Source organism: Suncus etruscus, chromosome 18 (assembly GCF_024139225.1).
Source record: "Suncus etruscus isolate mSunEtr1 chromosome 18, mSunEtr1.pri.cur, whole genome shotgun sequence".
NCBI lineage: Eukaryota > Metazoa > Chordata > Mammalia > Eulipotyphla > Soricidae > Suncus > Suncus etruscus.
Genome location: NC_064865.1, coordinates 30,547,402 through 30,563,808, shown reverse-complemented (window position 1 = coordinate 30,563,808; position 16,407 = coordinate 30,547,402). Strand labels below are relative to the sequence as shown.

The 16,407-nt window shown below is 36.6% G+C and overlaps 1 protein-coding gene across 1 annotated transcript in view; it reads left to right on the top strand.

Moving 5' to 3' along the window:
* The window catches only part of KIF6 (kinesin family member 6), a 601,782-nt gene that overhangs the window by 234,888 nt on the left and 350,487 nt on the right, over positions 1–16,407 (top strand). Inside the window, exon 7 of the mRNA XM_049764755.1 lies at positions 3,769–3,975. Coding sequence (XP_049620712.1) covers positions 3,769–3,975 — 207 coding nt within the window. The remainder of the gene's footprint in view (positions 1–3,768; positions 3,976–16,407) is intronic.

The following is a 16,407-nucleotide window of genomic DNA, read 5'->3' as shown; positions in this document are numbered from 1 at the left end:
TGATGTTGAGAGAAATAATTGTCATGAGATTTAGTGCCATCTTTGTGTAGAAATTTGGTGTGTCTGTTGCTCTGTCTTTTTCATTAAGGCTGGTTTTGAGTCTGTAAAGTTTCTGAGCTGTTGTTTATCATGAAGCTATGGGTACTTTCTTCAAACCTAAAAGTTAGTCTGGCAGGGTGAAGTATTCTAGGCAAAGCATTCATTTCATTGAGTTTTATCACTATATCCCACCACTACCTTCTGCCCTTGAGGGTTTCTTATGACAGGTCTTCTGTAAATCTTAAGGATGCTCCTTTGAATGTAATTTCCCTTTTTGTTCTTGCTGCTTTCAGTATTCTGTACCTTTTTGTGGGGTTCATCATTGTGACTAGGATATGTCTTAGGGAGCTTTTCTGGAATCTTTTTTACCTGTATTCTTCAGGCATGCAGGATTTGGTTGTATGCACTCTTTAGCTCTGGGATTTTCTCTGCAATATCCTCAACTGTTAATTCTTCATGAATATTGTCTTTCTGGGTCTCTTGGATTCCAATGATTTTTATTTTACTTTTGTTGATTTATTAAAGATTTTTATTTTCATTTATTCACATTTTGAGTATATTTTTATTGTCTGATAATTTTCTTTAAGGCTCTTTTCCAATCTCTTCTGTTGTATGAAGTTGTTATGCATTTCATCTTTCAGCTCACTGATTCAATCTTCAGCTGCTGTTATTTTATTGGAGAGGTTTTCCACTGAGGTTTTCATTTCACCTACCAAGTTTTTCAGTCCTATTATTTTAGTTTGGAGTATTCTCATTTCTACTTTTATATTTTTTTTATTTTTATTTGTGGTTTATTAAGTTCATTCCTTTTTTTTTGTTTGTTTGTTTTTTGTTTTTTGTTTTTTGTTTTTTGTTTTTGGGCCACACCCGGTGACGCTCAGGGGTTACTCCTGGCTATGCGCTCAGAAGTCGCTCCTGGCTTGGGGGACCATATGGGACGCCGGGGGATCGAACCGCGGTCCGTCTCCTAGGCTAGCGCAGGTAAGGCAGGCACCTTACCTCGAGCGCCACCGCCCGGCCCCAATCCTTTTTTTTTTTTTTGAGTTCTATGAAGATCCTCCATAATTATTCTCTAAAGTTCTTATTTCAGAGACTAAATGGTTGGCACTTTTTGGGTAATCAGAGCTGCCATCTTCATTCCCTATGTATGGTGGAGTCCTGTGTTGTTTCCCTGTTGTCACATTTGTACAATGATGTTTTCTACGTGTTGTGCTGGGGTTCATTGACTAGAAGAAATGCTTGGACCCTGAGTAAAACATAGTGGTCACACTCCTTTAGGTCTGCCCTTCAGACTAGGGACTGCTCATTTCCACTGACATGGATTTGGTGGGCTCCACTCTTTGGGACTCTGTGGGTCTGGCCACTACTGACAGTTCAGTGTATGACACCCATGTCTCAGTTTAGATTTTTTTTTAAACTTTATTTAAACACCGTGATTACAAACATGATTATAGTTGTATGATTACAGTCATGTAAAGAGCACCCCCCTTCACCGGTGCAACATTCCCACCACCAATTTCCCAGATCTCCCTCCTCCCCACCCCCCTACACCTGTACTCGAGACAGGCTTTCCACTTCCCTCATTCATTCACATTGTTATGATAGTTTTCAGTGTAGTCATCTCTGCAACTGCACTCATCACTCTATGTGATGAGCTGCATGTCCTGAGCTGCACCTACCAGCCCTCATCTCTCTTGTCTCTGAGATACTGTTAAAAATGTCCTTCATTTTTCTTAAAGCCCATAGATGAGTGAAACCATTCTGCGTCTTTCTCTCTCCTTCTGACTTACTTCACTCAGCATAATAGATTCCATGTACATCCATGTATAGGAAAATTTCATGACTTCATCTCTCCTGATGGCTGCATAGTATTCCATTGTGTATATGTACCACAGTTTCTTCAGCCACTCATCTGTTGAAGGGCATCTTGGTTGTTTCCAGAGTCTGGCTATTGTAAATAGCGCTGCAATGAATATAGGAGTAAGGAATGGATTTTTGTATTGTATTTTTGTGTTTCTTGGGTATATTCCTAGGAGTGGTATAGCTGGATCGTATGGAAGCTCAATTTCCAGTTTGTGAAGGAATCTCCATATCGCTTTCCATAAAGGTTGTACTAGACGGCATTCCCACCAGCAGTGAAAAAGAGTTCCTTTCTCTCCACATCCCCGCCAGCACTGCTTGTTTTCCTTTTTTGTGATGTGTGCCAATCTCAGTGGTGTGAGGTGGTACCTCATAGTAGTTTTGATTTGCATCTCCCTGACGATTAGTGATGTTTCAGTTTAGATTTTAAAGATAACTTTAAAATAACTTGGTAACTTGTAACTGCCTAACTATTTATGAATTATTCCATTTATTCTCCATTTTAATCATAAGGGATTCTTGTCCTGTACATATTTTCTGAAGGGGCACAACTGGATTCACTGACTTATATTTTTCTCAGTACCATATTGTTTTTACTTCTTGCCATTGTTATAAATCCTAATATGTAACACAGCTTTTTTTAGCTTTTAATATTTGTTAACTTGATTTTTAGAATCAATGTTTTATTTCACAGAGAAATATTTTAAACATATTTTAGTTTCAATTGCTTTGCATATAAAGGCTAATTTATAAATAGATGGTATAGATGAATTTTACATTTTTTATGAAACTGCATATTTTCATACATATTCATGTATTAATATTTTACTATACACTCATATTTTAATCTTTTACTATAATCTTATTTTGGAGAGTATTCTTTTTTGGAGGATTGGGCAAAACCTGGTGGCACTCAGGGCTTACTCCTGGATCTGCACTCAGAAATCATTCTTGGCAGGCTCAGGGTCCATATGGGATACCAGAGATCAAACCTGGATTCATCCCAGGTTAGCCACATGCAAGGCAAAAGTCCTCCTGCTGAGCTATCACTCTGGTCCTATGATTTTATTTTCAAATAGACACTTAATATGAACTTCTTATTTTTTTCTATTTGTTACCATATTGAATAATATTGTTTTTTTATTAATATGTTCAGATTAATACTTTATTGATTTTGACTGTAGAACTTACATCTTAAAACCCTGATCAAGTTTCTTGATCTTAATATTTTGTTTGTATATAACTTTTCATTTTTTCTATTGACCACCAATTTTCTGTTATTAATGGCACTTAAATCTTCCTTTCTTATTACTATGCCTTGCATTTCTTTTTCCAGTTTATTACACTTGATTGGACCTTGAGTTTCCTAAGGGCTATAGTAGTTAGTATGTAAATCCTTATCTCTGAAAAATTGTTCCTTTAATTGTATCCAGATTCCATACAATTTAATTGTATCGTATCATGATCTTTCTTTCTTTCTTCTTGAATTTCTTTCTTCATGAATTCTTACTTTCATCACTTTTTCTATGAAATTCACATCATGCATGTTCAGTCCATTTAACCAACATTAAGAATGGAGTGTGGTCATTTAATTAAGAAGTTACTAGTGATAAAAAGGAGACACAAACTTTAGCCCATTGAAACAGATCTCTCATTTTTAAATTGTCTTAGCAGTATCTATTACCAGTCCTTCAAAAGATAACACATTGAAATAGCTCACATTAAGAGCCTCAGCTATAAATGTTTACTATCATTCATGAGCATTGACTTTGTTGGTAAATCATTGAAAATATATATTTAAATATGTTTTTGTTCTTTAAAATTTCCCATTGTACATTTCTTTTTGAAATTTCTTTTTTTTTTTTATAGACTCCTATGAACCAAGCTTCAACCCGATCCCACTGCATTTTCACTATTCACATATCAAGCAAGGAACCAGGATGCACAACTGTCCGACATGCCAAACTTCATTTGGTTGACCTGGCTGGTTCAGAGCGGGTTTCCAAGACTGGAGTAGGGGGCCTGCTTCTAACAGAGGCTAAATATATCAATTTGTCACTACATTACCTAGAACAGGTAAAGTGGGCAAATGGAATGATATTTACTGCCATTTTCTGGTTGGACTCTTAGCAGCATGAAACATTATGCAAGCATTTTAATTTTGTCATTTATTTTTATTAATGTGTTGCAAGTATCTTATTATCCCTATTTATTTATTTATTTAAAAAATTTACCTTATGGTATCTGAAAACCCATAGACATGAAACATGCACTTATTACTAGAGTAATAATCTGACCCTTTTTTTCTTTATTGGGATAAATGTGTTAAATAAATTTTGCTAATTTCATAATATGGGCTTTTAGCACATTATGATACTTAAAACCATCAGATATATCCAGTTCCAGAACTATTTTTCCAGTACAGACACTCTGTATTTACTAAATTATAACTCCCCATTTCTATATATCTCTTGTACCTTTCTAGAAATTGCCTCATCTAAATCCTCATGTAAGAGGGGTCATAAAATAACTCCCCATTTAGTTTATTTTACCTGACATGTTCTTTTCAAGTTGTCAATTTTTCCCCAAATGAAATAGTATTAGATTGTACTAACATGCCATTTTGTTGGTTTATGCATATTGTTCATGGAAACACTTCGGCTGTTTCCATAATTTTCACTACTCTGAATAATGTTGCTATTAATGGTATGATGCTACTAATATTTTGTATATAATATTTTACTTAAAACACATTATCAGTGTTAGTTACTGTTTGCAATTTTATAGATTTTCTAACTCAGTTATTTTTTCATAACATATATCAGATATTACTTTATATGATTGTGACTAGTGGTTAGAGCAGGATTTGATTGTTAAATTTCTTGACTTCAAAGACCATGATTTTTTCACTATACATTTTTAAATATAATTTTTATTTTAATCATAGTGGCTTACATATCATTGACAATAATATTTTAGCTACATATTAACATAAGATCAGGGGAATTCCCATCACTGAATTGTCCTCCCTCCATCTCCGTTCCCGTCCTACCTCCCATATCCTCCTCCCTCATCCCCGGGGCTGCCAGAATAAGTGGTCCCCTCTATGCCTAGCTTTTCCTACCCCTGTTTGGTCTTGGTACCTGCTTTATTTCCAGCTCTAATTGGGAGGCGGGATTAGATTTACTATACATTTTTAATTAGAAAATTTGAGGGTATAATTAAAATTATAAATAGCCCACTTAGACTTTTGGGGTTTTGTTGTTGTTGTTGTTGTTGTTGTTTGGTTTTTCGGGCCACACCCATTTGATGCTCAGGGGTTACTCCTGGCTAAGCACTCAGAAACTGCCCCTGGCTTGGCAAGGGACCATATGGGATGGCGGGGGATCGAACCGTGGTCCTTCATTGGCTAGTGCTTGCAAGGCAGACACTTTACCTCTAGCGCCACCTTGCTGACCCCAACTTAGACTTTTAATGTACAAACTTAGAGGTCAAAGTATTTGATTGATATTCTTTTTAATGGCAGGGGTCTTTTATTGTTTATATATATAGAATTATAAATATAAAGAATTATAATATATATTATAATTATTTAACTGAATTACCATGAAATACATGGTTGAAAAGTTGTTAGTGATTGAATTTCAGTCATAAAATGTATAAGTCCCTTCACTAGTGCACATTTCCAGCGACTGATGTCCTGTTTCCCTCCTGCTCCCCATCTTCCCTCTCCCCTATCCTGTCTTCTATTGAAGAACTTTTTCTTCTCTCTCTTTTTCTCTTTCTCCCTTATTTTGTTTAGATACCTTTGTTTGCAATATTGTTCATGAAGAGTATCATGCCTATCACCTTATCTCCTTTCAGCACCCAGTTCTTGTCCAGAGTGATCTTTTCCAACTACCATTGTAGTAGTGGTCCCTTCTCTGTCCTATCCTACAATGCTTCCCTTTGCTTAGCTTCCCCTTCCTATGTCTGTCCCAAAGTTATTACAATATACCCCATATGTTCTCTATTTTTAATTTCTGAATTTGACTCCAAAGGTAGAGGAAAATTCATCGAATTTAGCTAAATAAAGTCTTCCAGGAAAAATTCTCATTTTTAAAATAAGTGGATTGAATTAAATGATTTCCCAAGTTCCTTTCATCTCTTCTAGTGTAAATGCTGTGAGCAGAATTTTAAAGGTGGCAACTACTTCCATATTCAAAAATAGAAAAAAAAAATAACATGATCAAAACTGGAGTGGAAAAGACATGTGCATATTGGAGAGACACAAAGATTTGTTAATGAATGCTGGAGGCTAACAGATTGCTGTGGGGAGAGGTGAAAAAAGCAGATTTAACATCTGAATCGCCTGAGACTGATGTTGTCTTAATGTTAAATGCTTTCTAATGGTCGAATTGGCTGAAAAACAAATTAAGAAAAGCCTAAGGGGGCTCCCTGACCAAGGCACATTCCATTAGGCCCTGATCAAATTATTCCTTGTAAGGCAGTGTCCAGGGATGAAGATCTGGGTGCATTAGGATTATTTTTATGTTTCTGACAAGAGGCCACAGTCCCGAGCTCTTTTCTGTTTAATTATCCCACACTACTTCAATTTAATAGAGCTTTCATTTAATAGTACTTATAAAAATAATATGAAAACATAATGAACTATATTAAAAGTGTTTTTATTTCAAAGAAGCATACCTACATGTTTCAGATAGTAGCACTGCCTATTTTAATTTCCCATTATATGCATCTATTCTTACAAAACCATATTCATCAGCTGAATCAGAATTTCCACTGCAATTATAATCATTCAAGAGAAATGTTCTGGCCCTAAATCTTTCCTTTTCCTTCATTCTTCACAACCCCTGCAAATTTCTGCTTATAGTTAAAACTATTCCTCTCCCCATTATTATCTTCAAAATTCTTGTAACATAAACCTTGTGTGCATAGTCTTGTTGGTGATGTACCCTTTGATTTTCTATACACCAAGTTTCTTTCCTCAACAACAACAACAAAAAATATATATACGTATGTATATATATACATATATATACCAATAATATGCTAAGAGAGGACTGAACTGTGCGCCAGATAAGAAGGTTAAATAAATAAAAGCAGTTCTTGCTCCAGTGATCTCCCAGCTCATAGCCTGCATACTTTATTTAACTACTTCCTGACTGTAATCTAGGTGATTGTTTTTCACAGAAAATCTAAGGGGTAGTAAGTAGAACCTGTGGTTAGTGGAGGGTCAGACTTAGACTGGAAGGTACAAGTTAATGAAGGTTCTCTCTGGGCTGATAGTAGGTGGCAACCTATAAAGTAGGTAGGTGTGAAGTCAGGCATTGAAGGGGGTGAGAGCAGCAGGAACAGGAAGTCTGTCAGCACTTAGCTTCTTCCCTAGAGAATCAGTTTACACAGGCTCACAGTGACCTTTTTTTCCTTTGTATATATATATATATATATATATATATATATATATATATATATATACTTAAGCACCATGATTAAAAGCATGTTCATAGTTGGGTTTCAGTCATAAACAGAATCACAGTGACCTTTTAACCTGTGTGACTTGATCCTTTGATTCTATAAATGTAATCTGTCTGCTTCATATTTATCCAGTACATAAATTCATTTGTTTACTATGAACACTGACATTCAACTGCCTCATGTAGTTTACAAAAATTAGTAATGGGGTGAATATTAGCATGAGAGAAAAAAGGACTTGAATAACCAGTAAGCAGATGTGAATATAAGGATATGTAATTGCTAGAAAGAGGTAGGGCAAAAGGGGGAAAAAATGGTGATTTTTTTCAAAGGAGATACAAGAAGGAAGATAAAGAGATCATAGGAATGAAATTAATCAAGAGTTGGTAGATATTGATAATGAGAAAAAAGAACTTGAGAGTTTCTATTATAAAATTTCTTTATATGGTATACTTTTCTATGTTGTTAAAGAGACTGGATATATAACAGAGCTTAGTTATTTAATTATGTATTCAATATATTGTGATTGAGTAGACTGAGTACCCAATGAGTACTACATGTAGGAACTTGGGATTTATATGTGATTAAAAAATAGTTAGCAGGAGCCGGAGAGATAACATGGAGGTAAGGCATTTGTCTTGCATGTAGCAGGTCAGTGGTTTGAATCCCGGCATCCATATGGTTCCCTAAGCATGCCAGGAGCAATTTCTGAGCATAGAGCCAGGAGTAACCTCTGAGCGCTGCCAGGTGTGACCCTCCCCCCCCTCGAAAAAAAAAAGGAAAAATAGTTATCAGATTTAGCCACAAAAAAACAAAGACTATAAGAAAATTCTTCAGTACAGAAAGATAGATGCCATAATTGGCAGTCATGGGTCAGTAATTAAGTATATTTTCTTTGTTTCAATTTTACCATGTCAACTATGCAATTGAGATCAGGGCAGACCATTTCACATTAATTGGCCCATTTTGATTATAAAAAAATAATTTGAAATCATAACTGCCTCTGGGCTGTAATTCCAAGGCCTTATACCTGTTCTCAGGCTAAAGCTTTTTTGAGTTGAATGTAACAAATTGTTCTCATAAGTAAATAATTTTGTTTGCCAGGGAATTGTTAGTTTTGGAATTCTATCTGTATATGCAGTACTTTTTCCAAAAGGATTCCTCAAAAACATTTTAAGCCACAATAATAGGGTACAGCACAGTCCTAGAATTTGAATCCCTGGAGGACAAAAGAAAGGGACATACATATTTCTTCCAATTATAATCTACAATAAATGCTCCTAGTATCACCCTTGTTCTTTGTCAGGCCAAACATAAAGTAAGAAACCACTTGGAATAGAAAGTTGTTGCTTCCTACCTCTTTAGAAATAAGTCAGGGTCATCTTCCACTGTATCCTAAAGGACACAGAATTCTTTTTTTTTTTTTTTTTATTTTAACACCATGGTGACAAGACTGTTCATACTATAAGTTGTTTTTTTTTTTTTACAGATAAAGTTGTTCATGATTGAGTTACAGTCATACAACGCATAACAAACATAACCATGTGCATTTCCCGCTACCAAAGTCAACAGTTTGCCTCTTATCCTTTCTGATGTCAAGACCTGAAAGGATATAGAACTCTTTTTAAGTTTAAATTTCTACTCGGTTTCCACTGAGTTCTGTGCAAGAAAAAACACTAATGGTGTCAGTGACAGTTGCCACTACTTCAAACCCTTGTTCGTTTTCAGAGTGCAATTTTTCCATGTAATTCTGTACTCTTTAAAATAAAACCTCTTCAGATGTAATCCTGAGGTTCTTGAGCATATTTATTTATGTGGACTTCCACTCCGTGTTAAAGATTTCTTTCAGAAGCATGTTATTAAATTTATACATTAAATCCCACATGGAAACAGTTTTATAGCCACAACCTGTTTCTATTCCTTTCAGATTTTTAGGCTCCATACCATAAAGAAAAAAGGCATATAAACCTCTTAAAAGATAATATATCTCTGTCTATTTCCCAAACACTGACCATTTTCAGGTTAGTCTGAAGATATGAATGAACTCTAAGGATCTTAGTATATGATAGAATTTCCTCCACCTCTTCCTCCTCCTCCTCCACTTCTTCTTCCTCCTCCTACCCCTACTCCTTCCTTCTTCTACTCCTCCTTTTTTTATTTCATCTTATTTGTCTTCCTCTTTCTCCTCCTCTTCCTTCTTCATTCTCTTTATTTTTCTCCTAATACTTTTTTCTCCTCTTCTCCTCCTCCTTCCTTCTACTTCTCCAGTTTTTTCTTCCATTGGCTTGTATACTTGCTTTCTATCCATTTTCTCTGATCCTATGTCTATCGTGTGATTTTAGATATTTCTTGTAAGTAGAAAATGGAGGGATTTTGTTTCCTGGTTGATCTCACCCCTCTGTGCCTTTTGATTGTAGAGTTTAATCCATTGTCTTTTTATGGGAGAGTTAGATCAATAATATCCCCTGAATGTGGAAACAACAATCCTACACAAGAAATGACTATGGACTAAAGGGCTATGTTGTCAGTCATCTATTTAGTTTATATCAGAGACCTTTCAGGAGTTCATGAAGGTCCAGTTTGGTCGTCAAATGTCTCCAGTTGTTATATATCTAAGAATGTTTTTATTCGTCCCTCTCTCCCATCTAAGTGAGATCTTTGCAGAGTAGTGGACTTTAGGTTGAAAGTTCTTTAATTTAGTAATTTGGTTATATTATTTCACTCTTTTATTGCCTGTGCCATTTCATATGGACGATCTATTGTGATTCTTATATTATTTCCTTATACTTAAAGTTTTTCTTCTCTCCTGTTGATTTAAGAAGTTTCTCTCTCAGACTGGAACAGTAGTACAGTGGGTAGAGCATTTGCCTTGTATGTGGTCTTCCTGAGTTTTATCCTTGGCATCTGATGTGTTCTTTGAGCAACATCAGAAGCATTCCTGAATGCAGAGCCAGGAGTAATATCTGAACACCACCAGGTGTGGCTGAAACACACACACACACACACACACACACACACACAAAACACATGTAGAAAAACAGCAATTATTGATTCCTGGATGGAGGTGGATGATGTTGAGATAGATGGTGAGGCCTTTCTCTGCTGACCCAGGGTACATGCCTGCAACCCCTCCAGCCTGTGGGTCTTAAGGTGGCAGAGAGTAAATGAACCACAGGCAGTCAGGTTTCAGGAGACATAAACTTTATTGAGGCCCTAGCCACCATGTATGACTCCTAAGCATTTAACCTTTTAAGTAGGCTCTTTTTAGCTGCCCTTACATCTCAACTCACTTCTGCTAGACACCTCTCTTTGTAAAACCTCTCTCAATAATCCCGCAGAATCTGCTCCCCATCCTCCCACTGCCCCTAAGGCAATCCCTTCCTTGGCAACCATAGACCCCTCCCAGATGTCCATAGGTCTGCCTCTCAAGGTAAGTAAAAAAGGAAGTTGGGGGATGTGGGCAGGTCCTCCTCTTGCGGTGAGCAAAACAGGAAGTTGGGGGAGGGGAGTAACACACACAGAGTTCACTTCTCTCTGGAGACAGGCAGCTGTATAAATTCAAAAGGCAAAAGAATATTAATCAGATCATTAGAAAGGCACAGAGTAATCAAAATGACAATAACCAAAAAATGTAGTCTCAGAGAGGGGAAACTCTCAGCACCCTTTCACTTTTTATTCACCTTCTGGTGTTCCTAAAATTCTTAGATTATTATTGTTGTTTTTGTTCACTAATAACCTTACACTTTCCATTCTTCTATTGTTATTTTTGTTTCAACTACTTTATAAATTCTGGCTTGTATTTCATCTTCAAGTTTGTCTATGTGCCCCCCCAACTGTGAGAATCTACTGCTATGTCTTGTAACTGTGTGTTTTAGCTACTTTAATTGCATTTGTATGAATTATTCTATCGTCTGAAAAAAATTTTTTTTGAGTTGGTTGAATTCGTTGTCTAGTGATTGCTCAATTTCACTGGCAAGTGATTGCTTAATTTCTATTGTTAATGTAGTGATTATTAATTTTAGGTCCTTATTAAGGATTTTATTGGATTGATGACTTCCTGTGTTTCTGTCCCTACTGTGACTGCAGCTGAGTTTTCAGTTTTTCCATTGGTCTTAGAATTCTGGGGGTGATAGTGGTGGAGGTTTACATTCCTTGTTATCAGTGAACTGATTTGTTGAATTGTTAATCACAGATAGCTACTAATAATTTATCTGCTGTTCAGGTTACTTTCCTTACCATACAGTGTTATTTGACTATGCCCAGGGAATTGTTACTAATTACTTAGTTAAGTTAACTGAGATTTAAAGCTGTATACTGTCTGAGGAATAGGAATGCCACATCTCATCTGCCCCCAATATAAGTGAGTGAGATATGTAGTAATGTTTACACACTAACTCTATGTCAGCTTAGTATTTTTGGTTTAAAAGATAGACAGGCAATCCCTGGTCTAAGGGCAGGACACAAAGTTACAGTAAAGAAGAACTGGATCCCCAAACTTGAATGCATGTGGTTATGCTGGATTTAAGGATGAGCCTTGTTCTACAGGACACTCACCTAGCTTTAGATTATCGAAGAAAATGATACCAGGATAATTTCTGGCCTTGGGCCAGATATGAAGGATGCAGTACTTTAGGAAGGAGTTCCCTATTTGCAGGTTTGTGGCTGAATGGGGGTTTCAGAGTAGAGGGGGGTATGTTCTTTTTTTTTTTTTGAGGTAATGATTTTCAAGACAGTATATGTTTGGGTAAAATTTCAAACTTCTTCTAATACATGTTTCTATACCACACCCACCAACAATGCTAACAATTCTCCACCACAGCCCACTGAATCCATTCCAAGTTTCAATGACTCTTCCCTCTATGGTAACCACAGTTCTGAGGTCAGGGAGTAAGTTCTTGGTGGTTGCACTGACTTCTTGTTGATTTCTAACCTAAAGCCTTTCATATTTCAGTTGCATGAGCCAACATTTTTTTCCTAAGTTTAAATTAAAAATGAACCCTTAAGTGGGGTTCATTTTATATTATTACAAGCAAAACTGAGTTAACTGAGAGACCATTTTATTTCATATCATCTGGAGTTTAGTATGTTCATCTAAGCTATCAATAGAGCTGTCAAATTAGACAGATACTAAGATGGTTGCCTTATCAGGGTAGGATGAGGGAATGAAAGAACTTTCAAGTCCATCGAGCATTCTGAATGCACTTGATGATTCTTAAATAATAACACTACTTTCTCTGTACATCTGTGGAACCAACTCCTGTCTGGTCTGGTATTAAGACATTTGGGTCTTTCAAAACAGAACTTGTCATTTATCCTCTTGACACTTAGAGTCTGTAGATCTGCTCAGCATCCTTTATTACCATCTTGCTACTCAAACTTGGGGCTTACTATAATCTCCATTTCCTCTCCAATTAGATTGAAATTTAGTTTCCCCAAATCTCACTTTGTACTAGTGATTCTCGCACTAACTTAATCTACTCATTTTTCATTATTCATTTGAACAAAAACATGTTGATCATCTATTATATTAACCAATATTTCTTAGCTAAAAATTGGAACAGCTCTATCCAATTAAAACAGCATTGAGTTTATTCAATGTAAAGTATTTAAAGGAAAGTTTGAAAACAATGCTTGACTTATCTTCAGATAGCCCTAGGAAACATATCTAACCATACCTCTGAACTGTTCTACAAAAGAATAGTTATCCCCACATGGCAATTTGGACCTTTGATTCTGGATCCAGGAATTTCCCTGCAGCTTCCAGAAAAGATTCAGATGATTTTGCCACCAAACAGTTTTTCAAATCTCATTTTCTTCTTTATGGACATTGCTCAACTCCAAATTCTGCACAGGACAGCCTGCTTTATGAAGCTAGATCTGAAAACCAGGAGCTGAAATAGAGTCTAGAAAGTATAGGGGGAATGGGGCTTTAATGAGAAGTAGGTGAAACAGTTAGTTTTGATCACATGTACTAGGTTCTGAGCACTGTTTTATGCAGTGGGTAGAGAGCTGTAGGGAATAAAATGCCAGTAGTCCTTAGCCATGGTGGAGAAGGTCTAGGGCATTAGGGAAAGTAGTAAGATAGATAGCAGATGAGAAAATTAATGACTTTACTTTCATATATGTGTAATAAGTCCTAAAAGTAAAATAGAATAACATCCTGGAGATAGATGTGCTATGTTTGACAAGGTATTCAGAAAAAGTTTTTTAAAACATAACATTTTAAAAAATATCCTAAAACTGAGATACTTAGACAGAAACTACAAAAATCTGGGTCAAAAGCATTCAAGGAAAAAAGAAAAACTAATCTAAATACATAATGTAGGTATATTCTTGGTCTAGTGGAGCAAGAATCACCAGTGTGTGCAACAAAAGCACAATAATAGAATCAGCTAGGGAGAGGGACTGGTTCACTCAGACATAGATCATTGTACTAATTAAATCCTCCCAGATCTACTTGGCAGAACCAGGCTAGTGACTTATTCCATTAATCTTTCCTTTCTCGCCCAACTCCTTTAATGTTGTTGTTGCATTCTTGTACTCTCACACTTGAGTTCTGATGCTCATGTACATTTTTGACTACAGTGCTCACAAGAGTAATATATTTCATTATGATGGAAATCTCGCCACTAATCCCATACTTCTTTTTTTATATATAATTTTTATTTTAATTATAGTGGCTTACATATCGTTCACAGTAATATTCCAGGTACATATTTACATTGAATCAGGGGAATTCCCACCACCAAATTGTCCTCCCACAACCGCTCCCATCCTGCCTCCCATATCCTCCACTCTCCCCCCCAGGGGCTGCTAGAATGCATGGTCCCTTCTGTCTAGTTTATTACTTAGTGGTCTTATAGCTGTTTGGTCTTGGTGCCTCCATTACTGCTCCCTCTAATTGGGAGGCAGGACTAGAAAGTTCAAGTTATGTGGTTTTGTTTGAGGAAGAGAAAGGTAATATAATGGGATAAGAATTGACTACACCAACTATGCGCAGAGTCATTCTAGAGGCTCTCATCCTTGGTTTGAGGAATGAAGGGGAAAAGAAGAAGGTGAAATACCACAACAGTTCAAAATGAGGAATCAAATAAGATATCCAGCGAGCACTGCAGCAATAAAAATATGCACCACATAGTTGCCATGGTCTTGAGATAGGAAATATGACAAGGCGCAAAGAGGAAAAAGAGAAAAGACAAAAGAAAAAGTAAATATATAATTAAAAAATGGACAACTACTTCAATATCTACTCTAAAACAAAGAAATCGACAAAAACTAGATAAAAAATAATAAAAGGATTATTTAGTGTTTTTTAGTCTCCCCCCCTCCCCCGCATAGGCACAGTAAATATCGGGGTCATCCGAAATGGGAATCGCCTTGGCCTAAGAGATACAGGGTTTCTCTACCCTTGGAATATATTGTCATGGGATTATCTATAGACTCCTTTCACGTTCATTTACTCTCCCCTTGGTGTTTTTGTGCCATATGGAAGACTTCTGCTCCAATCTGGATGATAACAAACCTCTAAATCTAGAGGTCTCCGTCCGTGCACAGGTCAAGGAGTGGAACTTATGATGAAGACTTTCTTTGTGATTTTAGAAGTTCTGTTTCCTTGATGTCATTTTAACCTGTCTTTTGTGGTTAGTGGTCTTGGCCCTTGCGCTGAAACTCAGATGGAGTCTGGGATATCATCTTTTGTTATGTTTCCAGAAGACCCGTTCACTTGCAATTGCCTCAGTCAGGACTCTGGAATTGGAGGTCATGATTGTTATGCAGGACGTAGACCAAACCCTAGACTAGGGCTTTCTTGTTGGTCCCAGAATACATACTGCCTGGTCATGGTTCTATCAGCCGGACATCTGTAGATCATGTTCTTGGCTTTTGCACAGCCCATAATGTGGTTTTTGTTTTATCTGATTTTGTTTTATCTGATTTTGTTTTATCCTTAGTTGGTAAGGTAGGATAACCTGTTCTTATGTCTATTTGTTCCCAATTTCCTCATTGTCAGGATATAATATTAGAATTGGCACATGTTGGAGATCGAGTAGTATTCAGGATGTCCCAGATGGGCTTTGGTTCCTGTAGCTGTTGTGAAGAACTGTGTTGGTTCTATGTCTGGGGTTCAGGATTCAAGTCTGGATGGTTGGTGTATAATCTTCTGGTGTCTAAGATGGATCCACATGACATATTTTCAAGGTGGGAGATTCCCCTGTATTGTAAATAAGTATGAGTTCTTATCCCTAGTAGATAAGAGCTTGTTTATATAGTGGGATTTCCCCTTTTTAGTGTGCCTTTGCAGGAAGAAATGGTGCTTCATTATATTGCTGGTGTATTTGGGGGTGTAAAGAACAGAGAAACAAGTCACAGACCCAAAAAAAACATAAAAATAGGAATAAAAATATATATTTGCTCACATATGTATAGTGAAAAATGATTTTAAGTAAAATGAAATAAAAAATAAAGAGGTAGTGTTAAGAGGTCTTATACTTGTGATGGAAGTATAGGTTTTCCCATTGCCTTTTGAGATTTTCTTGTGAGTGTGGGCTCCCTGGCACCTTTTCATCACACACCCTGCCCTTCCTGAGATTGGTAAAAGATTTGAGGGGGGGTCTTGTGTAAAGTTCTTGCATTGGGAGTCCTTTTAGGGCTAAGTCTGGTATCTAGCAACAGTCCATGTTAGGATAAGTTGGTAGGGAGAGCCACACAGCATGAGTCAGTAGGGGTGTTGGTTGTCTTTTTCTGCCGGGGACGAGGTGTGGGTTTGAGTGGATGTCCCTTTGCTCGGGTGCTGGGTACTGGTTCATTGGGGGTAAGAGGTCTGTCTTGATGCCTAATAGATTAAGAACTGAGGATGAAGAGTTTTAATAAGTTGAAAAATCTGGATGGGATTATTTCTTATTCTTAAATTCTTATTTAATGTTATGCCTCTTCTCCTTTGAAGCGAGAGCACAATGATCCAACTGGTAGAAATTCAAAAATCTGGATAGAGTTTTTATATGAATTTTCCAATGGTTACAAACTGATAGTGTATCC